Genomic DNA, 25,947 nt, shown 5'->3' with positions numbered 1-25,947 from the left:
CAGCGGCTCTGCGTTAAACAAACAGCACAGCTATTGGGCACATCACCGCTGAACAATGTAATCTGACGTGATGTTTAAAGATGTAGGGGCGGTTTTTGGTTTCAGAGGCTGTATTTACATTCTCCAGACATGGCATGGGTGTGTTTTGGCGGCGTCTTTGTCTGACGCGAACCCACATATGCTAAAAAACCTGTGAGGAGAGCAGCGCTATCGCTGGAGTGTTTACAAGAGCGATGTTTAGCAGATAACCTGTAATTCACCACTGAATGTTGGGGGCTTGGTTTCATGAGGTTACATTTGATATTCTTCTCAGTTTTAAAACTATAATCTTCCTTCTCAGTGCAAAACAACTATTAGCGAAGAGCAATTCCTTCTAAAATCTCAGAACGGTGAATACCATAGCACGTGACCGCCCACTTGTGTAAATCAACAATTCCTACTTGGTCTTGATGTACTAAAATAAGACGGTAGAAGTAAGATACTAGTTTACCTGAAGAATGGAGGCTGGTATTGGTACAGGTGTTCTTGTGAGTCATATATACATTTGCACATGGGTCATGGGTCAGAAGAAAGTTTTCCAAACATCACTGCAACTTAGATTTTTATGACTGACAAGACTTACCAAATCCTGCTTAAGAACAAATTTGGGCGAGTGGGATATTTTATGAGCCTTGAAGCTGACAGAAAAGAGTTTTATGTGCCTCTTAAGATGCCGGTTGAGCACCTGGACTCTAGTGTCTTAGTTTTCTTTCTCAGGCTGAGATCATTTCCCAGGCCTTTCTTAAATCCTGACTTAAAGCTCGGTGTTTCTGCACCCTTTATTTCCGGCTCGTCTTTTTGTGAGAATAAAACATTTGCAAGCTTTACTCACAAAAATAAAGGTGCTTTAAAGGTTCTTCACTGCAATACCATAGAAGAACCATTTTTGGTTCCACAAAGAACCATACAGTCAAAAGTTCTTCAAAGAACCATCTCTTTCTTACTTTTTTATAATCTGAAGAACCTTTTTTTGCCACAAAGAACCTTTTGTGAAACAGAAAGGTTCTTCAGATGTTAAAGGTTCTTTATTGAACCAAAAGGTTCTTCTATGGCATCGAAAAACCTTTTGACACACCTTTTTTTAAGAGTGGTACAGAGGAATCCAGAAGGTTTTAGATTGTTACTTTCATATGGTGCTGTTTCGTGCATGGACTTTGTTTTTGAAATTATAGTATTAGGGATCCAGTGTAAGAAAAAAGTATAGTCAGTCAGTGGTATTTTAGTTTTGGTTTTATTGTCGTTTTATCACATATTTTGAAGTTTTATTTTTCATTACTTTTTAAATTTTTGTTAATTTTAGTAACACTTTTAGCCATTTTGTTATGCTTGTCATTTTATGTATTTATTTATTTATATTCCTATATCGGGTTAAAGGTCCAATATGTAATTCTTTGGAGGATCTACTGACAGAAATGCAATATAATATACATAACTATGTCTTCAGAGGTAATGAAGTGTTATGTTTTTATTACCTTAGAATGAGCTTTTTCCATCTACATACACCGCGGGTCCCCTTACATGGAATTCATCATGTTGTTTCTACAGTAGCTCTAAACGGACAAACTGCTCCACAAACCGTTTCGTAAATACATTATCTCCTTTGACAAAGAAGCCAAAACGTGACGACATCTTAGTCCTGTGTCAGCCACCGTAGTGCTTCGAAAAGGAGGGGTGAAGTGAGCCGGTGGTTGCAATTTGCATCATCACCGCTAGGTGCCACAAAATTTCACACATTGGACCTTTAATTTATCAGTTTTAGTTGAGTTTTATTCATTTCCAGTGAATAATTTTAGTGACTCTGCTGTAGCAACATTTCTAATTTCTATGTTCATACAATATTTAATTTCGATTAACAGAATTGTTTTATAGTTTTGTTTTTAAACTATAATAAATTGGCGTAGATTCACTTTTTTGCCTCCTTTACAGTCTTCCTGGCTAAAGAATAAAACTCCAGCTCTCTTTTACTCATCTGCTTTTAAAGGCGCATGGCAATCAAACCTCCTCCCGGCCTCTGAGAAATCTCATTTTCTTATTTCTTCTGCCTGGATTTATTATTTTCACTTAGAAACAGCCTTTTGCCAGTTTTACAGTAAACATGTTATCTAGGTATTGAAAGACTTCTCGACTCAGAACCACTGCATCCAGTTCGGTTGTTATTTTTAAATTGCGTTCACATTAATGCATTTATCCAAAGCAAATTACAGTGCATTCAAGCTATACATGTTTTATCAGTATGTGTGTTCCCTGAGGATCGATCCCGTGATCTTTGTTGCTAGCGCAGCGATCTACCAATTGAGCTACATTGTGCAAGTCTGTATTTTTAGTGCAGTTAAATCACAACAAACAGGGACTATTGATTATCACCAATAATCTCTTACAGCACCTTGACCATCACAATCCTCCACCCTGGTTCTGTTGAAAGTTCTCCGCAAACGCTTTCTTTTTCTCGCTGTGCTTCCAATTTCAACTTTTTTTCCTCCGTACGTTCTGTTCATTATCACCACGAGCGATGATTTACACTACGAACATAAAAACAAACGCCACCAGCGCTCTTGTAAATCTGTACGGGGCCTCTGTCTATAAGTGTCTGTGAGTGTTGAAATGGCTTCGTTCCAGCGGTTTAAGATGGTCAGGCATTATCAGGGTGTTTTACGAGCAGCGTTTCTCTTCGGTGTCTGCATTTGGGATTCGGTGGTTTTGTAAATCTCTCATAAGTGCATTATTTATCATTTCTTTTTCATTTAAGAAAGCTTGATGTGTTTGTTTTGCAGTGATTCTCGGCTTTCTGTACACTTTCTCTTGTCAGGCTCAGGATTTAAAATTCTTGGTCATGCTTGTCACGGTCTAGCTTTGTTTTATTCTTTTGTGTTAGCAGACACCATTTCACGAACTCGACATCTAATCTGATGCCCGGCCTGCCAGCCAGTTTCGTAATTTCAAAATATCACTCTTCATGAGACGTTGCACTGGTTATTTAAGGGACCATTGGGTCCATATAGCTTTGTCTGAGAGATGAAAGAAGGTTCTGGAACTTGGGTTTGAACAAAGGCACTTCACGGCCATCATCCCTGTTTACATTTGATCCTCGCGATCTAAGGCGCTGAGCGCTGCTGATGGACGACTGATAAGAAGTCTTCAGCATGTGGAAGGAAGAAAGAGTTTGGAAATGATTTACCAGACAAGACGGAAGGTTGTGCACAAAGTAGTTGGGGTGTTCATGCAGGTTAGCCAATGTTTATTTTTATTTTTTGTCAATTATGTTTCTCTGTGAGGAAAGTCTGATATGAAACAAGTCATAAAGGGAAACAGGTTTTGTTCTGAACATTTTCCAGTAGGTCAATTGTTTGGGCACTTGTCAGTTGTTCCAATATTACACGTGTGCCGAATACACCTCGACGCTAAATAGCTCAACTTTCATTGTGGTGATGAAGATCTAGTTTTATTTATTACGCTTTTTATTTAATTACCCTTTCAGTCATCCGCAAACAGCTCGTAACTCAAGAAGGGTCCCATCCTCTCTAATGTCATTGGTTAACCTCCGAGTCTGTTCATACAAGCTCTGGGTTTTGAGCTTCTGTTGGCTGCTGTCTTCATTCCCCTACAGTCTTCCCACACAATCCACGTGGGCTCCTGGGAACGCAAGCTCAGCCAGATGGGCTGCGCCAGCTCCTGTGCTAGCGCCGGCGATCCTGCTTCATCACAGACGTGTTTGAGATACAGCTGTTGTTTTTCTCCCTCAACAAACGTGTCGGTCTTCAGACAACAGCGCAGAGTTGGCCAGAGATTGTTGGCCGTGCTGCCACGTCTCCACACCGCTTCTAGCCTCCAAACAATGTAATCGTGGAGGCACAGGCCTGTCGTTTCTCAAGAAAATATGTTTTTGGTAACGTTTTAGCTCATCACAATAAGGTCGTTGAAGTTAAATGGTTCGGATGGAAATCTTTCCAAAATGTAACAAAAAAAACAGCATTCAATAACTAATGCTCATTTTGTGTCACATTTTCTCTTTTTTTATTGGAAGCACTTTTTGTGAGCGCATGTTCCATATATCGTCAGACAATTTTGAATACAGTATAGACCACTTCAGAAGAAGTAAACAACGCTGCTCCAGAAGCACTTCCTGTTTCAGTTTTTTTAACACTATACACAATGTCTGAACAGAATATAAGCAGCAGAACCCAATCAAAATATCATATATATCAATCTTTTTTTAAATATTTAAGATAAAAAAAACTAAAACCGGAAGTGCTGCTTGGACCAGTGTTTACATCTTGTGACATGGTCTATAGACGGTTTCAGCGGAAGTAACATAAACAAACGTTATGCGGCCTAAACGTAACTTCCGGTAGACCCTTCCAAAAAAGTAACTGTCGAGTAATTTAATACAATTCATATTTATGTTAAAATATTAATATAAATTAAATATAAAACAAATTGTTACATTATAACCAAACACAGATCGGAAGTTGACTTTGGGCCATGCGCATACGTCTGAGGAAACTGTCTATTTACGCCAAAGCAACTCAAACTAAAACGTTTCGCACATTTTTTGTTGTGTTTGTTGCTTGGCTGGTTTTTTAATAACGTAATTGTTTTTATTTTGTACTGTATTAATGGTTTGTAACGTTGTGTTGTAAACTGAAGGAAATAGGTCAGAACTTTTCGAGCTGAGCTACTTTGCTGTTAGGTGTTTTTTACATGTTCCAGCTTTCCATCTTTAGCTTAAATTTCACGCAACAGTGTCCAGAAAACAAGAACCAAATTTTAGACGAACTGGCTTGGATGTCTGAGGTTTGGCTTTGTCTCATGCGAAAGAACAAATCTGTGTATTCAAGTGAAGAAACTGGCATGCTTGCTTATGAAGTCTTTTATTGGCAAAGGGGCTGAAATGTGGCATATGGTTAAATCTATAGAATGCTTTTAAGTTGTATTTCTCCATCCATGCATGCATTTACATGTTATCATATCATATCCACATTGCAAAAGCTACAGTGGCAGCACCGTGGTACAGTAATGACGTCACATGGTAATACTGTGGTGAAGTACTTTTTATATATACAGTAGAGGGATAATTATTGTCATGTTGTTCTTTATATCGAGTCCGTCTCACGGTTCTTTGCAGAAACTGTAACCGGTTGGTAGAGAAACAGCCTTGAGAATGTCCACTTGAACGATTGTTGTTTAAATGCTCTCATTCAGGCATCTTCTCATCTCACAAACACAGATGTAGCCACTTGAACACACCGTTCTGTTCACCCACTTGAAGGGCTCTGTTTTCTTCTGCTTTTGTATCTTCGGTAAGAGTCCACCCCCACCCCACATTCGAACATTACAGCAAAGCAGGAAATTGAAGTCTGGAAAATATTCCCCCTTTGGCTCGTGGGGGAAAATTCTCACCATTTGTATTATTAGTTTTGCAAGCTTTGATACAGTAGGACACTTAACAGTTAGCTTGCAATACAATACACCTTGTAGCACGTCACATTTCGAAATGTTGTAGTTCATTGAAATATATGAAGGAGATTAAGATTGGAATAGTGTAAAGTTGACTCGTAATGTCTGTAAGAGAGTGAATACATGAACTTTTCTTGTCCTTACCGCATCTGCATCTCAATTGTCTGTGCTGTCGCCGTTCATCTCTGAGGACTTCGGAGTGTCGACTATCTCCAGCAAATTAAAACCTCGGCCCGATCAATATATCTCATTATCCTATGAGCATCTTTCTGCCTGGATTTTCCCATCACATCACCGGTAATGTGACTGCAGAATGCACTAAGCGAGTGATCTTGATAGTCATGTGTCCTGAGAATTGTACCAGTCACTCACCTTCTGCCAATATCATCTGGGGTTTTTGCATGATAACATTTTGGCCCACTTTTATTGATCTGATAGTGAAAAGAGTAAAGAAAAGGATTGGGAGGATGAAGGGATTAGAAAATGTGAGCTGGATTCAGATTTGTCTGTTGTCGCGGTTCAGGCCATGGCTGTGACAGAACATAACTAACTGATCATATTTAAAGCTGCAAACTGTAACATTTTTGTTTTTGGTATCTGTACCTTTCCCCGATTTGCAATGTTAGGCTTATATTAATGATCTAGAAGTTGAACTGTCCTGTTCGATTTTGTGGTGAACGTTAGTTTGACGTCATTATACTTCAACAAACACAAAGAAGAGCATGTTAAATAACCTGCAATTTTATGTTTCAGACACAGATGGCGATAGAGAGGCAAACGTTACGTTACAAATTGCAGCTTTAATGATTTGTCATTTATGTAACTTCAACGTTTTTTACCATTGGAAAAAAGACATACTTCATCTTTAATAAAGCCAAATGCTAAAAATAACTGCGCAAAGACAACTTAAGTACCGTTTATTGGAAGATTTTCCGATCTGATTTTCATGATGAGAGCAGGATCTTATTTTGAGAGCTAGCCGACATTCCTTTAGATTTATGGCTTTCAGACTCATCTCTGGCTCGCTGAATGACTGCAAATGTGCTTTTGGTTAATGAGCGACATCTTTTCTGCATTCCTTAAGCCTGCTTCACTGTGATACGACTCGGCGTTTGAGTTTCGCCACAAAAATCACAAAAACATCTACTTGTGTTCTGGATTTACCTTCCTCAGCTTCTCAAAAACAACCTGATTGCTGCTTTTGTTCCCGTCAAAGTTGCAGACGTTAATTATATCAGGGGTTGTGCGTGCATGATTAACAAATCTGCACAAATCGTTGTTTGTTTCGTGGTTTGCTTCCTGTATGGCTCCAGGTAGCACTTCATCAGAGAATGAAACCAGCGCTCGGCAGAAGCGTTTGTGATTTATTCGACGTTGATGGTGTTCTTCAACACAGCGTGAGCGCTGGGTTCAAAACAGGAAATCTGCGGCAAATGTATTCCCTGTGGCAGTGAGCTTAGCTGTGTGAAAACAGATTTCGTCTCCAATTAAAGTGTCAGACGTTTTGAGTGGTTGAAAAATTTCTTTTGGAGAGCCTTCTTGCTTTTAACATTTCTCACACATCAGTTGAGTAATTCAGTCCATTTAATCACAATTTAAAGCACTTTTCAGATGTTCCTTTTTGGTTTGTGAGGTGTATGAACGTGAAATGTTTCGGGTGTTTTCTGGCTTTTTGTCGGGGGCAATTCCGGTAAGAGCTTATCACAGCAAATACAAACAAAGTCTTATGGTTTTTTTTGTAAGGCATAAAAGTCCCAAAACAAAACGCATATGAATGTATTGTGTGAATTGTCACGATTTGTTTAATCTTTAGGCAAAAGTTTTTAACTTTTTAACTCCCCTTTTCTTTGGAAAAAAAGACGCTGCTGTTTTACTGAAACCTTGTATCTCCACACTTTGTGAAAATTTTTTTTTAAATCAATATTATCAGCAACCCTTGTGTTTTTATCACTATGTTTTGCAACTATACAACCAACAAAAAGTATTAAAAAATGATTTAATCATTTAAAAAGTACAGTGTTTTTCCCGTTTTCTGAAAACAGCGAATTCGGACATCCAAGGTTTCGGAATGACAGCGGCAATATTTGATGTAATTCAAAATTGCTTTCAAAAGAATTTGTTTTGTCAGTTTGTGTCTTTTTGTTTTTATTCACTGTCCTCCAAAGGTGAGATGTCGGACGCCCGTGCCGTACGAAAACAACAGCAGCTAAATAACCTGGTCGCCATGGTGACCGAGATGGCCCGCCCAGGCCAGACTGTTGTGGATTTCTGCAGTGGAGGGGTAGGTTACTTACTGACATTTGAAAAAAATCCTTACAGTTCTTTTTCATGCGCATCACCCAGTATCTATTCCCATCTCATGTCGTCTCTTGTAATCTTTAAGCGAGCTCTTGCTGTTCTGCCTTACAAGTTAGATATTTCGGCCCACGGGCAACAGGTCAATATATCTCTGGCCGGCTGTTTTCCCCTGACCAGACTTTGATCTGATCAGCTCTTTGAGGTCTGTTTCTCAAGTTTCTTTGCTTTCCTCTGTTTGTTTTCACAGGGGCACGTCGGGATTGTTTTGGCGCACATGCTTCCTAAATGTCAGGTAAGACTTTGCGATTTGTTTAAGTGTGGCCGGCTCAAGTTAACCGAGACCGAGATGAGAAACAAAATCTGTCTTCTTTCCAGGTGACCTCATTTGTAGACAGTAGAAAAATAAACTCATTCCACGATATTGTTTCATTTCGCCCCTCAACTGCATTACTGCAATACTCAGTGCGGATAGGATAATCAACTTTTATTAAAATACTTCCTGAGGGTTAACACGCATCAGATTGTTCAGTGGATTATTGGGTAAAGATGTGCATTATTATTCTGTATTATCTCTTTAAAAGATGAAATAGTTGTCATTTGAAATACATCAGTTAGTAATTTGGAAATGACTCGGTAGGTTACGGTATGAAGAAATAACCCATTTTTCATCGATCAGGTGATCCTGATTGAGAATAAAGAAGAGTCGCTGGTCAGGGCGAGAGAAAGAAGTGCTCAGCTCGGGCTGATGAATATCGGCTTCATCCAAGCAAACCTTGACTACTTCACCGGAAACTTCAATATCGGGGTCAGTAGCCTTTGCGTTACCCATACATAACATAAAATGTATTCAGCGGTGTATTATAAATGTAATATATGTGACCCTGTTTGTAAATCCAGGCTTAAGTCTCAAAATCTAATTATGAGATCATGCGCATCAAAGTTTGAATCGAAGCATTAATTTCACTATGATTTTTCTCTGCGTCACGACTTATTCAGTGAGTATTAAAGATATCAAGGTTATATCTTTGCAGGTGTGTTCTTTGTATTATGTAGGATGATTTTATGTAGAGAACATGAGAAATCTTACATGAAGAACACACAGAACAGCAGAAGATATCTCAATTTGGATTGCTAAACCTTAAAAGGATAGATTAAAGCACTTCGTAATTGGAGTTTGTTTCATTTCGCCTTCCCTCCATATTAACATGGTGGGTAAACCTAATGTTTGTCCTTTATGCAATTTAGAAGCAAGTGGGTTTTCCATTAGCTCATTTTGAGTGATGAAAATATCTGGTTTGCTCAAACATTAAGACTATAATTAACCTCTGTATGAGAAAAGCAATACTGCAATATTTCCAAACCGTAATTTACAAAGATTTGTTTTTACCTGTTTTTCATTTGGCCAAGTAATGTGGTTATTAATATGAATGCAAATTTTGTAGGAACCAGTACGGTTGTACTGTATTATGAGCATTCCAAAAAAAAATCAATTTCTACTTTTTTGACCCTTGACATTTGCTGGGCTTTCAATTTGCATGAATCTATGAAAATTTCATTATACGTTTAAAATGGATTTATTTATGAAAATAAAACATTTTGCAAATGTGTCATGTAGCATTACATTTTATGCCAGACTTTTATGTTTCCAGTGTGTATTTGTTTCATTTTAAAGGGATAGTTCATCCAAAAATAAAAATTCTTTCATCGTTTACTCTCCCTCGAAATGTTCCAAATCTGTTTATATACAGTAGATGTATTTGTTATGAGGAATGGAATGCTTGTAACCTAACAGTCAAAAGTGCCCAAGAACCGTTTGCTTTCCTACATTCTTCGAAATATCTTCTTTTGTGTTCAACAGAACAAAGCAATTTTTCCTACTATGGCAGTCAGTGGTGGACTAGGACTGTTTGGTCACAAGCATTCTTACAACTATCTTTCTCTGTGTTCATCGGAACAAAGACATTTATACAGGTTTGTAAATTAAGACAGAATTTTCGTTTTGGGGTGTGCTGTTCCTTTAACTACACTTTGTCAATGCAAACTAATAAAAGATAAGTTAGAAATGTTATTCTTCATTTTAAAGAATTTTGAAGACTTAATATCAAAACTTTTGATTAAAAAAAAGAAATGATCACACGTCTTTGACAAATGAGGACATATGGACTTTGTGCAGTTGTTCAAAGCCACATTGGGATGTTTCGGGCTGTCTGAGACCTGCAGCTGCATCCACAGAGAGCTACAGCTGTGATATTGAGCTTCACAGGGGCGCAATGGGGTCAATGATTTACTACTGGCACAAAAGTAACGCACACCTGTATCTTTATGTAGATTTTTAAACACTATCATTGATTTGGTATGATAGTAACACTATCATTTATACTATTATAGCGGTATGTTATTTATGATCTTCATTACGCATGCAGATTTGCAAAGGTTTAGCATTTGACGTTTTTAGTCCACGTTTACACGATGAAAAACGTTAAAGTTGTTACGTTGCGTTTTTGAAAAGCTGCACGTACACATGACAGCGTTATCAAAACGGTCTGCATTTACACGGATCCAGGAAAACGGATAAAAACGCTGTAGTATGCACGCCAGGCCAGTGGATGGCGATGTTGTTGTGTAAAGAAACAGAACGTGCCTTGACACGTACACATGCAGTTATAAGCCAAACGTGCTTTTTAATACCGTTGGTCGACGTAGATGTGTATTTAAGGTCTGGCGAATGTAATAGTGTGTCTCCGCTGGTCTTGTGGGTGCAGCAAATCCATATTTTGCTGGGGAAACGTTAATACATAGTCGAGCAGCGAGAGCTCACAGTACGGGAAGCCGCTATATTGTTTTAGCTATACTCGCTTGACTGAGCGCGTAATACGCATGCGCGTGACGTCATCGTTTTCAGAAAGTTCCGTCTTGCAGTTTACATGGAAACGAAAACGGCGGCGTTTTCAAAAAGTTGCGCTTTGAGAGCCGTTTTCAAAAGTTTGCGTTTTCAGTCCCCTAAAACGCCGTTTCCGTGTAAACGGACAGCTAAAACGCATATTTATTTTGCGTTTTCAATTGAAAACGGTCTCGTGTAAAAGGCCTCTTAGATGTTCTGTTTTTTCTCATCTATTCAGGAAGTGTTGTAGTAAATCATTTCTGGATCAAACAGCTCATGGAGTTGTGAAGATTATTCCACCAGAGAGTGATTGTGAACGATCTAGAAAGTGATTGCGTGCCCTCCTGATGGTAATTTACAACAGATTGCCCTTTTGTTAGAGAACAGTACCTCGGGAGAGGAAGCGAGTCGAGGATTTCTGTCAAGACGTTGAATTCCAGTGATGCACAGTCGGGAGTTCCTCAGCTATTGTCTCTGTGTTTTCTTATGTAACTCGAAGGGTATTCATTTGCATAAATGATTCAAAGGTTGTGTGTGCGGTTCGGAACCGTGCGTCGACAGATACAAATGGTTTCCCCGGGGTTACAAGTGTGAAAAAAATGCGACACGACTGCTTTTGCGGAAACAGTAGTAAACATAAAATGATTCGTTCGCCGTAAATAATAAACTTCATCAACTCCTGCCTTCCGCAGCTCGGCCGAAGCACTTCATTATAAGGACAAAAACAGTCGTGAAAGAAATAAAAAGACCCATCTTCAGCAAAAACGAAGCCAGGCTCCAAGAGACTAATAAAGATATTTTCTTCTGCAGCGCTGGCATTATCGTTTATTATTTTGTCCTTTGCCAAGGCCCTCCGACGGGAAAAACAACTAACAATGAGGTTGACGCTATGCTTTTTGTCAACGTCCAGTATTCAATGTCCAAATCAGAATGAATAAAGTTTGTTTTATTTGTTAGATCCTCTCAGTACAAGAGACCAAATAAACTCCGGATTTCACTATATTTGCTTTTATAGGAGAAACGAACGCCTGTTAAGACGTCTCCAATCTGATCTCTAAAGGAAAGGACCACCAGTACAGTCATTCCCAGACTCCCAGTGTCGTAATGAGACCGTGATGTGCGTTTCACCTCTTTGCTTCTGTAAAGAACACACACTCGAGTCTAATCGCATGGTATCCGGTGCCAAGAATGATTTCATCATTGCAAAACACTAGACTGAATGTGAAAAAAATAGCTTAGTGTGACATTTCATTTAGACGTGGGCCATATTTTTGCATACAGTGCATTCAACATATACATTTGATCAATAATGTGTTCCCTTGAGATTTGAACCGACAACCTGTGGTGTCTTGCATTAAAGCATTCAGATTGCCCGAATGCTGTTTGCTTTACTCTTTTTGTGAATAAACCTTTCGCCTGCAATTCACTGTGCCTTTTCATTTCGTCCTCTGTGTAAACAGATCTTTTATTCTCGTTGCTTAGTTGCACTTGTACATTGATTTACTCAACTTTTTCTTTAGTAAATTGTTATTCAGTCCTTTTACAAAACAAATTCTATAGTTTCTCCCATAGTCCTGTAAAAACGGTATTTATCTGGAGTATTGACACTTTGTTGCATTTCAAAATGTATTATCTTACATCCACAAAGGTACACGTTTTATGTTTAATTCTTGATGTTGCGGAGCTCCGACAACCCGCCGTTCTCTTCAGACGTGAATGGATGGCTCCATTACCAGATAGTTGTTTACTTCAAAGAAGCTCAAACCGTCTGCTAATGGATTGCGATTAGGGTACATAAGTGCGGCAGCGAATAAGCAAACACCTGCCCAGGGTTTTTTTTTCAGATCCTGTTAAGAAGACATTATGAATTATTTCGGTCTAATTAACGTCCCCAGAACTCAATTAAAATCCACACCGAGCGCTTTGCCAATATCGTTTTTTCCCTTCATTTATTTCTGTTTGGCGTATAAAATGTCAGCCAAGTCTGACTGTTTTCCCACACTGAGTTCACAGGCGTCTTTCCTCTCTCCTATGACAACTCCGAACCGCGTGCAGAGTGAATGATTATCCTCTGGGAGCTGTACACATTCCTGAGAAAGGTTCTTTTAGGGGGATTTTGAAGGGTGTTAAAGGAGTTATATGACACGGCTAAAACGAATATTATGGTTTGTTTTAGATGTAATGCAATGTGTATACACGATTTAAGGTTCAAAAACGCTGTATTTTCCACATACCGTGCGTGTTTGTATCTCCTCTTTGCCCCGCCTCTCTGAAACGCGCAGATTTTTTACAAAGCTCATGATGTGCTATGATTGGCCAGTTAACCAGTGCGTAGTGATTGGTCGAAAACTGCAAGCGTGTGACGGAAATGTAACGCCTCTTACCATTTTTGGATTATTAGGTTCCAAAGCAATTGTACTGACAGTACTGACTTGTGTATACATTTGGGTGGTCTTAGTCAAATCATACCACAAACTGACATAGATTTGTGGGGGTGTGGTTACACGAGGCGTTTCAGGCAGGTCTGGGTGAGCATTCGCTTTTAGATAGAATGCATCTTTTGTTCCGACACTTTATTTTTTGCAATTTTATGTGTCTAATACATGCATGGGCAGCACCAAAGACACAGATAAACACGTGTCCGCGCCATATGACCCCTTTAATCCGTGGATTTGGTTGACTGTGCATACACACAAACTGAAAGAACGCTTCGCATAATTTCGCGAGGTTCTCACCCTTCCGGCAACGGGTATGGTCTGCGTAAGGCTGACTGCTTGATCCTACGCAGATTTAACACCAAGACATCTGAAGGCTTTCTGTACCCCCCCCATCAAGCGGAATTGATACACTTTGTCGCTAATAGATGGTGAGACATCCGCTGTCGTGCGGTTTCACACCAGCGGGGAACCCTAGCTGAGCGTACGCTAACAGATCAATGAGAAGTGCTGCTGTTTACAGCAAGGTGGGAAAAACGTTTGTGAGGATGTGCTTGTGATCAAGAAGACATGTAGAGGTTGGGTTTAGTCTGGGTTTTAGTTAACAAGTGTGACGCAAGACCCATCTGAAATCACAGATCACTTGCTCGCTGTAAGCACAATTGTTAAATTTTTTTGATATGTATATGTTTGGTGTATTTTACAACTTTCTAAAAATAAGTTACAAAAGAGATCTTGGTGGTAATGGAAAAGTAGCTAAAGTCTGCTCGAAAGTCACTGGATGATGTCATATGCCTCATATGCTAATTAGCATAATTACGACATCATCGTGTTGTACTTGCTTTCAGTCTGTCTCACTTCTCTTCTACGTCGTGTACTTTCACACACTGTATTTAAACAGCTAAATGCCCAATAAAGCTGATCTCATTTACTTATTTTACGTTTCTGTTCTCAGTCAATAAAACAAGAGTGGCAGAATGTCTATGTGAACCGTTACTATAAAAAGTTGGAAAAGTTGCTAAATCTAGGGAATTATTAAAGTACAGTATGACTTAATTTCAACCATTAATACTAACAAAACTCTAAAAACTTACTCGTTCTAGGAAATGAAAATATGAATAAATGTGATCCATTCATAATAAAAAAGTCAGAAAAGATGCTAATTCTAGCAGCAAAGTTGCTTGAAAGTCGTTTTTATGTGCTTTTATTAGACTTTTTTATTTATTTGTCAGTTATTTTACGTTTTATTTATTGGCATTTACAAAATGTATTTCAGTTTTAAAAACATAAATCTAAAAATGTACCTTTTTCTTCAGTAAAGCAATATTATTTTAAAGTGTGTTTGACAAAAATTGCCTGATCTTTTTTTACAATTATACCAACATTTGAATGATTTTAAATCTATAAACTAGCTAATGTTATTCATCCGTGTGGAACCCCGTTCACCCCACAACCACAGAATCTGTTTTTACCTGTTTTCTATGCAAAATGCATATGATGGCCATGCAGTGGCTGGACTCCAGGTGGTCAATTTGAAGCTCAGGCAAGGTTTCAACCTGCAGCCCCTTTCAGCTACCAGCTCATATCACCATCCCTGTGTAAGTACAAAGTACATGTACGTGTTTTGTGTCATCATCAGGTGGCCTTGCATGCGTGCGGAGTGGCTACTGACATGGTGCTGGATCGCTGCCTGCAGGCGAGGGCAGGATTCGTGGTTAGTCCCTGCTGCTACGGATTCATTCAAAACACGCTCAAGTTCAACTTCCCCAAGAGGTAGAAAGTAATATCAATTTCTGTTTATCTCTTTTATTCTTGGTTTCATCTTTCAGTCTACGTCCACCAATTTCACAGTACGCAGGACAGTGAAAAATCTAAATCTAAAACCTGTGTCGGATATAAAGCCGATTTATCGGCTGCGCAACTGTCTTGGCAACTTGCCTTTTATTTTTGCATTTATTTATTTTTAATGTATAAGTCTTATTGTTTTACCCATGTCCCAAATGCTCTTTATGTATTTAGTATACATAAAATGCTAGCTATAAAATGAACTTTAGCAAAACAAAAGAGGTTTTAAATGTGATGCAATTTGTATTGTGTTCATTGTAGCTCAGGGAAAACAAGCAAATGTAATGCATGTATATCCAATGCTCGACTTTGTTAGTTAACAACATACAGTAAATAAACTTCTGAGTGTGTAATGACAGAGTTTCATTTCAAATAGTCCACATGGCCAGAAGTACTCCGAATTGAAAACAACACCCTCATAAATAATAGAAAGCCTTAGAAGATTGGAAAAATGAATGATGGATGAGAAAAGCAGACACTATTATCTAGTTACCGGATAAAGATAATAAACATTCATTATTGCGTCTATTTCTGTCTTCTGATCTGTGAATGTTCTCGGAATATAATGTCCTACATCAACAATAACACAGCTGAGGCTCATCAGCCCCGCATTACATGTTGGCAGAAAAACTGAAAGATTCGACCAAATAAAAGAGAGATTGCTTAAACTTTTTGACAGTGAGGATTAGTCATCATTTTTCTCCATATCAGAGACTATCACTGTAAGAGATCTCAAAATTCGGTGTAAACTTTCATTTCATCACAGAGGGGAATTTCGCTCCAGGGCATGACCATCAGGGTGGCAGCGAGCGCAGGAAATTATTTTTCGGGGTTGTGTTCACGCCGTTGCCATGACAGCGGTCTGTCGAGTCTTTCGGCAGCTGTGTCATCCGCAGCGTCAGGCAGTTAATGTACCAAACACACACACAATCTTTGGGATTTGAAGACCTTTTCTTGACCTTTTTACATCTCTGTATGTGAATCATATCGTGTTTATTTTTAATGAATGAGTTTTATTGTTAATCCCATGTCCCAAATGCATTTCATGTATTAAGAATACATAAAATGCTAGATATAAAATGAACTTTAGCAAGACAAGGCATGTTTTTATTCCAAATATTTAATTTCCACTACAAAATTAATGCTGATTTAAAATGTATTGCAATTTACTTTGTTTACTAACTATTAGCTAGTGGAAAAGATACATTTACTGACCTACTTATAATAGTGACCTAAGATGTTAAAGGTGCAATGTGTGAGATTAGGGAGGATCTATTGACAGAAATCCAATATAATATACATAACTATGTCTTCAGAGGTGTATAAAGACCTTACATAATGAAGCGTTATGTTTTTAATACCTTAGAATGAGCTATTTCTATCTACATACACCACATGTCCCTTACATGGAATTCACCATGTTGTTTCTACAGTAGCCCTAAACGGACAAACTGCTCTACAGAGCGCGTTTCGTAAATATGTTATCTCCTTCGGCAAAGAAGCGAAAACGTGTCGACATCTTTGTCCTGTATCAGCAACCTTAGTGCTTAGAAAGGAAGAGGGGATTGGTGGAGTGAGCCGTTGGTTGCAATTTGCAACCTCACCCCTAGATGTCGCTAAAACAGAACCTTTAAATCTTGTTTTCTGAAAGAAAATATAAAAATGTATTTCAAAAATACAAAAAGTTAAGTACCATACTGGCTGAAATATTTGGTTGTTTTAAGCGTAAACTTTCTTTATATTTATTATATTTCAGAAAACAACTTTCACGTACACTTTAGTATTTGAAACCTTATCTTTATCGTAGTTTTACATTCTCTGTATTTGAATCATACTTTATTTACAGTATTTGAACAATGAAAACAACTTGTTTTGGTCCTTATGAAAGAGCTTGTGATGTTTTGGTTTTCTCAAGGAATGAATAAATTTAAAGCTCCACTAAACATGCAGGACAGGTGTGCTACTGTAGGTATGAGACAGCGATAAGTTGCTCAAACACCAAAAGGTCCGTCCATGCATCAAACATTGTTTAACTGAGTCAATAACTGCATAGAGTTCAAATTAATAGATGTAAAAACTCTTTTGTTAGTTCACCTGGGCCCCAATAGATAACAGCGCTGGGCTTGCCTTGTTGCCCTCGGGTAAATCAAGTTTGACTTCGCCAGTATAGATTGTGTATCACGTATGATTTCCTTACATCCAAATAAACTGTCCTCTTCTTTATATTTCGTTAATGCGTCATGTCATATTTCATTTGTGCTTCAGTGTGTCTGTGCGAGTTCATTAATTCCCCCCTGTCCTGTCTCTCTCTCTCTCTTCACAGTACGAGGTTTGCTGAGACTTTGAGCTATAAGGTTTGTGTTCCATTGCTCACTTTCACTCATTATCGCCTACACATATGTGATGTCGCACCACCTTATTCAAGCATGTCTTTCAGTTTTGTCCAGTATAGTAATTTGTTTTTTGTCTTGTTAATAATTGTATGGGTCTGATCTTTTTCTTCCCTATCCAGACTGTGTACTCTGTTTTCTAGCTCGATTCAAACTTATGAAAAGATCAAACAGATAAAAATGTATTATTTAGGCTGTGCATTGAAATGCTGTAATAGGTGATTTTACTTTGGGAATGAAGATCTGATTCAATATTCAAACCTACCGAATGATTATTAAATTCACTTACGCTAACACTTCTCGGTTGTCGAATTGTTTTTTTTAGGTTTATACCGAAAACTGTATCGAAATACTTGCATCGTTGTCAGTTTCGGTTAAAATATCTAATTCTTTACATCAGCAGAGCAAAACTAGATTTCATAAATTGGTACTATTACCAAAAAAAGGACACATTAACACATTAGATCATCATTGTATACTCTTTGTATAATCCAACCCTTCAATTCTGTTTGTTTTCATTCTTCATCATTGAATTTCCTTCGCTCAAACCATCCCAGCTGCACAAATAGGGCATTCGTGGGAACAGGGCAACCTTTTTTCGGTCATATCTGTAGATGCTGATGGAACGGTGAGTGCTGGAGTGGCAGGAGAAGTCAGAGTAATGGATGATGTTAATCAGACGTATCTCATCTTCATCGGGGTCTCTTCACATTCTGCCTCTTCTCCTCACACTGTGCTAAGCAGTGTTGGGTGTAACTAGTTACTAAGTAATTAGTTACTGTAATTTAATTACTTTTCCCTTGAAAAAGTAAAGTAAGGGATTACTCTTATTTTTTCTGTAATTTAATTAGTTACTTTTGATGTAATTAAACTAAATACTTTGTGTAATATACTGTATGTGTGTGCAATAGTGGAATTGACATCAAAATTCAAAGTCGAACTTTAAAATCTGTGCTTTAATGTATAATTCTCACATTTGTAATACTTTGGTCAGTTAATAAGAGTACTTTATGTAGTTTAATATTATTTATTTGAATGAATTAAAAGAGAGTTTCATGCCTATCCTTGAATCACTTAATTAATCAAGGTGGATATAGGATATAGAAAGTAATTAGTAATAAGTAACTAAATACTTTTGGAGAGAGTAATTTGTACTGTAATCCAATTACACTATTGAATATGTAATTAGTAACTAGTAATTAATTACTTTTTCAGAGTAACTTACCCAACACTGGTGCTAAGGGCCCCTGCGGAACAAATCACCAGCTCATGGGCCTTCACACATTCAGACTTTAGAAGAGCATCACTGTCCCATGAGCACACGTATAGACATTTCATTAGTGGTGGTTTGCTAAAGCATGCATCACTTTTACTGTTTCTCATCCTTAAAGGGGTAGTTTACCCAAAGATGAAAATTGTGTCATCATTTACTCACCCTCTTGTCATTTTATACCTTTATAATCAACAGCGGTACCCATTTACTTCTTTTGTATGGACACAAAACCAATGCAAGTTGTTTGATTGTCAACATTCTTCAAAAGATCTTATTTTGGGTTCTGCAGAAGAAAGAAAGCCATACAAGTTTGAAATGACAAGAGGGCAATTCAATTTGATTTTGGGGTCAACTATCTATTTAAAGACCCACTGAAGTACCTTGATGTGCGCTTTGTTCGGTGTGTTGATGAAATTTTCACTGAAACAGGAAGTTAGGGCAACATATTGAGTGACTCCTCCCACTTTAAAATAGCTACATGTAATAGTGTTTAGCGGCACTTCGGAGCATGAAACTCGATGGGAAGCTGAAGTGCAGAATGATGTCATAAAATTGTTGGTCCGTTTTGTCGGAAGATTATGAAATTTTGTCAATGTTTTGCTGTACATTAGTTTATAGCAGTGGTTCTCAAACTTTTTCGTTGTAAGGCCCCCTTTGTGTAGAGTGCATCGCTTTGCGGCCCCCCCCAAATAAAGACGTATAATCTTAAATTTAACATTTTTATTTAAACAAAAACATATTCGGTTATACAATGCTGAAACATCAATTCTTTTATCTGGTGGTCTTATTTTTCTGATGTTTGATTGCATAAAATCTATGATCAATTTCTATATTTCATAAAATGCCACAAAATCTGTGGCCCCCTGGATCCATCTCGGGGCCCCCCCAGGAGCCACGGCCCCCAGTTTGAGAACTACTGGTTTATAGATATCCTTAGGGCTAACATATTCATGCTAAAAACCAAACAAAAAACGTTCATTTTGTCTTCATAGGGACTTGAAAATATAATATGTAATATTTTGAAGAACTTTGGTAACCAAACAATGTTGGAGTCCTTGGAGTTCCATTGTATGGCCACAAAACCACGGAGACATTTCTCAAAATATCTTCTTTTGTGTTCCACAGAAGAGTCATGTACAGATTTTAAACAACACGAGGATGAAAAAGATGACAGAATTGTTATCATTGGGTGCACTATGTCTTTAAGAAAAAGTGATCGATGCAAAAATGTTGATGCATTTAAGTTTTAAAAAGTCAGATAATGTCGGCTGTTCATTGGAAATCTCCACAGACAAATCAGTGTGTATTGAAATCTCTAATCTGATTGTACTTTAATTGGTTCAAAATACAACGTTTGGCTTATTAATGCCATAGTTCTCTATATGCGTGTTTTGGAAACATTAGACCCAGTAATGGCATTGATCACAGCTATTAGCCTAAAAGACTAAACCTGATAGCAGGAATCAATCTGGTGGGGCGGTTACATTCCCCTCCATCCCAAGTAGTTTTACTCAGTTAATGCAGAATAATGGGGCCTCAAGTCATCATTTGTGTAGAACAGAAGCTGCATTCGCTGCATTTCCGCTCAACAGTCGCAATTAGAGTCGCCTGTGCGTTGATTGATACAGAATTGTTTCCTCTCTCGGCAGTTACAACAGTTGATAAATGTTCTCTTCCCTTACCAGAACCCTAATGATCTGATATATTGATATTCTCTGCAATTTAAGCTCGCTGAGCCGTGCGCTACATTTATGTTTTTGTTTGTTTGGTTATGCAAGTCTGTTTATTGCGTTATGTCATTATGTTAACATATGTTGTTTGTTTTTTAGGAGCACATGATCCTGTGCAGGTTTGCGGACCAGACAGCTGTCAGTTTACCCCTGGAACGACGATTAATCGGTACGTTTAGTCTTCTAGCAGGTGGTTAGAGAGTTATGGAGTGTTGTATTGCCTCAGAGGGGGAAAATGATCTTTAATAGAGAGCCTAAATGGGATAAAAAAAATGGTGGGTTTTCCATATGGCTCATCATCGTTGTTATGAACGTACAGTATGATCATTATGAACACTTATGTTCACACTTGGCGTGTATCATGTATTCATTTTCAAACTGATGCTATTTTTGCCTAGCGGATGAGAAAAAGGTGTACATGTAAGGATAGAAGTTTAGCATCTACAAGAAAGCTGTAATCTGATTGGCCTTTTTTTACCGTCAGAGAGGTTTGGAAATCAGGGTTGCCAGATTTTTGTAACAAAACCCGCCAGTCAAAACTAGCCCAAAACTAACGCAATGGCCAATCAAACTAGCCCAAAGACCACAAAATATGTCTCTCTCATATACCTAAAATACATATTTTACACTCACTGTTATGCATTAGACACTTCAATCAATGAAAATCATTGTATTGTAGTTATCATCTTACCTTGTTATTTACAGCTGATGAACAAAAATTATAATTTATTAGAAACAATCATGACGAGGTCCGCCAATTTGTTACCATGGAAACAACAACCGATGCCCCTCCTTGACAAAAATGTGCTCACTTGGTCAAATCATATGGTGGCAGAGTTTTATTGTTGTTAGAATATACATTTGAGACACTCTTAAAAATGAAGGTGCTTAAAAGATTCTTCACAGCAATGCCATAGAAGAACCATTATTGGTTCTACAAATAACCATTCAGTCAAAGGTTCTTTAAAGAACCATCTCTTTCTTACCTTTTTGTAATCTGAAGAACCCTTTTTCACCACAAAGAACCTTTTGTGAAACAGAAAGGTTCTTCGGATGTTAAAGGTTCTTTATGGAACCGTTTAGACAAAAAAAAAAGGCTCTGCATCTCATCGTGAAGCACCTTTATTTTTAAGAGTGTAGAGTATATTAAGAGAACACATTTAGGTCAACTTTAATTTATGAATATGTGAACCTTGAGGAAAAAAACAACCTGTGGAATCAAGTATAGACAGATTCAGCAGGAAAACCACAGAGTTGGCAACCCTGTTCGAAATTGTGTATTATTTGTGTGAAATTATATAAGTAAAAATAAAAATATTAATAAACATTAAATGTAAATACTTAATTATAAAAACATAATTGCAAATAAATATAATTTGTTATATATTATTATGTAGAAATATAAATTTTGCTGATTTAAAGGATGAAAAGGATGACAGAATTGTTATCATTGGGTGAACTCTTTAAGAAAACGTGATCTATGCAAACATTTTGATGCATTTACATTTTAAAAATCAGATAACGTCGGCTGTTTTTTGGAATTCTGTACTGACAAATCTGTTGTATTTTAATATCTAATCTGATTGTACTTTAATTTGTTGAAAATACAAAGTTTGGCTTAATGCAATTTTTCCTATATTTTGATGACAACACCATTGGCACAAATGGGAAAACCAGGTTCAATAACTTCTCTTACATCCATTTTGTTTCCCAATCTTCAGGGAAACGCTGTATGGGACTGGTAGACCTGGACCGTAGCTGGGCCGCCGAGACTCATGGGTATTCTGTAAAAGTGATGACCATGGTCCCTGAGGGCTGCTCTCCCAAAAACAATTTGCTGGTGGGGGAACCTGTGAGATAGCATTGCATTAGAAACTTTCCTGGACTGATTTGGTTTTAATTCGCAAACTTTAACTCATTGTTTTTATTAATTGTTTATTTTCCAAAAGCATAGGTCTCTCTCACGCACACACACAAAGCTGAATAAACAATGGTCCCATTTAATTGTGCAATCAGTTTATTCATTTCTCTATCATGTGCTCTTTAAATAGCTTTTTAATTGTGGCTGCATCGGAGTGAATTTTGTTGCGCTAATGTCGTATAGTTCAGCGCACCGCCGCTTGACGTCTCGCCCTGGGTTTCTTTGTTAAAAGCCACAAAAAGCCGCACTCCCCCTCAATAAATTAAACATGACTTCAAATGCTGTTTGCAAATTAAACACATTGAATGGTGTAAAAAGCACCTCGCACCCTCTCCGCCGCATTATCTCTAATTATTCACGAGACAAAAGGGTCTCGAAAGAGTCCACTTTTCACCAGTTATTACAGATGTAAAATTATTCATAGTAATCTGCTCTTCTCACTCGCAAGAAAACCTGCGTAGCGTTCTTGTGCTGCTTTGTCTTAGAAACATTTGATTAAAAGTATCGGAAGTAAACAACAGCAGGTATTTATCGCCGTTCCCCCGTGACGCCGGTCAGGAAGATCAGAGAGGGTTAATAATTATGAAATGCACCCGAGCGGATTAATCGAAGCGAGTTTATGAATATTTGATTAGGTTGTGACTCATGCAAATGTCGAGATTTGTCTAGATTTTTATGCAGATATCAAAAACTGATTCCCTCTGCTTTGTTTTAGATCATAAAACTCTGATCACTACAGAACAGGTGTTGACCGGCACACTTGTGCTTGTACTGTAAAGGAAAAATTTTCCTCATCTTGAGGAACTGTGCAACCTTTAAAGGGGTCATATTCAGGGGCGGACTGGGAAGCAAAAACGGCCCTGGAGTTTTCGACCCACATCGGCTCGCCACCATTTTTGTCGACTGGGGGGGTGGAGAGAGAGATTGATTGCATTAGCCCTTCACCATATCTGTCAACGGGGGGTGTGACGTATCATTGCGTTACATGTATACGTGTCCGTCTCGCTAATGCCTTCGCGTTGCGTGCATTCGCGTTAATAACGTCAGTCTGTCCGGCCTGAGCGTCAATTACGGCACCATACATTAGCAGCCCATCAGGAAAAGTTGCGATATAACATATGGCCGGTCTGCCCCTGGTCACGGCCGTCGGTGGGCCGTTCTGGACTTTGACAGAATGTCCTACTTGTCAGTCCACCCCTGGTCATATGGAGCGGACACGTGTTTTTCTGTGTCTTTGGTGTGTTGCCCATGCATGTATTAGACACGTAAAATTGCAAAAATTCAAGTGTCGGAACAAAAGATGCATTCTATCTAAAAGGAAATGCTCACCCAGACCTGCCTGAAACACCTCGTGTAACCACACCCCCACAAATCTACGTCTGTTCGTGGTATGATTTGACTAAGACCGCCCAAATGTATACGAAAGTCAGTACTTTCAGTACAATTGCTTGGGAACCTGTTGTTCCAAAAATGGTGAGCGGCGTTACATTTCCGTCACACGTTTGCAGTATTCGACCAATCACTAAGAGGAGATACAAACATGCACGGTATGTGGAAAATACAGCGTTTTTGAACCTTAAATCGTGTTTACACATTGCATTGCATCTAAAACAAACGATAATATTCGTTTTAGCCATTTCGTATCACCCCTTTAAGCCTCGGAAGGCCAAGCTATCGAAGCTCATCTGAATTCTGCCAGCAGAGCCAATCTATCTGAGTGTGAAAGGATGGAGACAGGGCACCTTCCAAAGTGCTGGAATCATTTCAGTGGGAAGCGTTTCTTCTCCCAAGGATTGGCTCTGGGCCCTGGCCAAGTGTACATGAAAGAGCATATAGAATTGGATGAATAAAATGAACAGGGATGTAAACGGATTGCTGCGATGATACAAAAAAGACATTGAATTATTCGTTATTTATAAACTTATTGTCAAAATCCAAAACTCGCCCATATTTGGCAATATGCATAGTGCAAAAACAATTGTAAAGGTATGAACTAACACTGAACAATAAAACATTTGTTAATCTTAATACATTAATTTACTTTTATTTATTAATAATAATACATACGTATTTTTTATGATTCATTTATTAATTCATGCTAATTTTAGCATTCACTAATACATTATTTAAAGGAGAGGTCTGATGGTATTTCACTTCTTTAAATTTAGTTAGTGAGAAGTATAGCTGTTTGAGCATTAACAACATCTGCCAAGTCGCAATATTTTCTTTAACAGAAATCACTTTTTAAAGACTACAATGAGCGACTCGTTGGGACTACAACAAACTTTTTCTGGGTTAGTGACATCATGAATGCCAAAATTTACATTGACCCTGCCCCTTCTAACAAGGATAGGGTAATGAGCGGGGCATCGCAACACACACTCTAAGTGGTAGACCAATCATAAAAGACTGGCTCAGCTTGACCAATCAGAGCCTTTCGGGAGGAGAGACTTCAACAGCCTGTTTTCTGAGAATCGAGATGACGGTGTAAAACACAGGTGAAATATGTCACATATAAAGCATTTTTTGAACACCGAACATGAACACCTATTGTTTAGAACATCATAAACATAATAAAGACTTAAAAAAAATCAAAAGTTGTATCTGTTAACATTAGTTAATGCACCATGAACTAACATGAATAACTGTATTGACATTCACTAACACACAAAAAAAATGCTGAAAAACTATTGCTCTTTATTAGTTATGCATTTGCTAATGTTAGCAACCTTGTAGAGTCGATCAAAATACTGCAGTAATTTGGCAAGTCTGTATATCGCATATTTTATATTGTGAAATGTGATATACTTTAATCTGTATGAGACATTTTATTCACAATATCTCATATCGTTGCTCTTGCTGTGACAGCTTTCATTAATTGCACTTAAACATCAGACATTTTTGCCAAAGGTATATAGATATCTCTTCATTTGCATTGTAAAGCCTCTTTCAAAGAATAGATTCAGGCACTGTGTAATCTTTTGACTCGGCCGCCCATAACCCACTCACATTTTCCGCGTAAATTTACTTTTTGTATCTGCAGCCCTTCATACAGAATGCTTTCCACAGCACTAATCAAAGTCTACTTGTTTAGTGGTAAAGAGGTAAAAAATAGATGCATCCAGGTGCTAAAAATGACGTTCTGGCGACGACTGCGCTGTGGCATCCCTCTCAGTTTATCTCCTTTCCCTCTAGCTTTCAGACAGGGAAGTCGGTTTCATTTGAAATATCGCTAAAGCTTTGTGCAATTTCACCTGTGGCAGTCCCAAGAATTCATGAGCGATTCAAGCCGCAATCCGCCTTAAATTCATCTGTGACAAAACCTAATCAGAAAGCACGCCGAGCTTTCCGGTTCTGAAGAGGTTGAAAATGAGTTTTCTCCAGTGTCACCGTTCATACAGGCCGGGGATGCGTCTCCATGAATTTAGAGTGACCGTGTCTTTTTCTAACGCATCATGAAATGACGCTGGTGTAGGGCGTATACTCGCCCGGTCCAAGCGTACACCTGCAAATACCCATGCAGCATCCTTCTTTTTGATACTGATGAGAGACGCCATTGCTTACCAAAACAGAATTAAAGCACAGTTATAATAAAGATCACAATATTGATACACACTAAAAACATTTTCTTTTTTAATCTGTAGAATATATACACAACTACTAAGAAATTTCAGGTTTAGA

The 25,947-nt window shown here is 38.1% G+C and overlaps 1 protein-coding gene across 3 annotated transcripts in view; it reads left to right on the top strand.

Annotated features, from left to right (window-relative positions):
• The window catches only part of gstcd (glutathione S-transferase, C-terminal domain containing), a 37,512-nt gene extending 14,877 nt beyond the window's left edge, over positions 1 to 22,635 (top strand). Inside the window, exons 6-12 of one of the 3 annotated variants that reach the window (XM_057332351.1) lie at positions 7,659 to 7,774; positions 8,039 to 8,083; positions 8,468 to 8,596; positions 14,747 to 14,880; positions 17,276 to 17,306; positions 20,445 to 20,514; positions 22,067 to 22,635. In XM_057332351.1, coding sequence (XP_057188334.1) covers positions 7,659 to 7,774; positions 8,039 to 8,083; positions 8,468 to 8,596; positions 14,747 to 14,880; positions 17,276 to 17,306; positions 20,445 to 20,514; positions 22,067 to 22,206 — 665 coding nt within the window. In that variant the 3' untranslated portion in view covers positions 22,207 to 22,635. Of the gene's footprint in view, positions 1 to 7,658; positions 7,775 to 8,038; positions 8,084 to 8,467; positions 8,597 to 9,649; positions 9,763 to 11,687; positions 11,968 to 14,746; positions 14,881 to 17,275; positions 17,307 to 20,444; positions 20,515 to 22,066 lie in introns of those variants that run through there. The other 2 variants (XR_008962855.1, XM_057332354.1) reach the window with 2 other exon arrangements.
• The last annotated feature ends 3,312 nt before the right edge of the window (positions 22,636 to 25,947 follow it).

This window comes from Triplophysa rosa, linkage group LG4, assembly GCF_024868665.1.
Source record: "Triplophysa rosa linkage group LG4, Trosa_1v2, whole genome shotgun sequence".
NCBI lineage: Eukaryota > Metazoa > Chordata > Actinopteri > Cypriniformes > Nemacheilidae > Triplophysa > Triplophysa rosa.
Note: the sequence above shows the minus strand (reverse complement) of the source record. Positions and strands in the feature narration are given on the sequence as shown.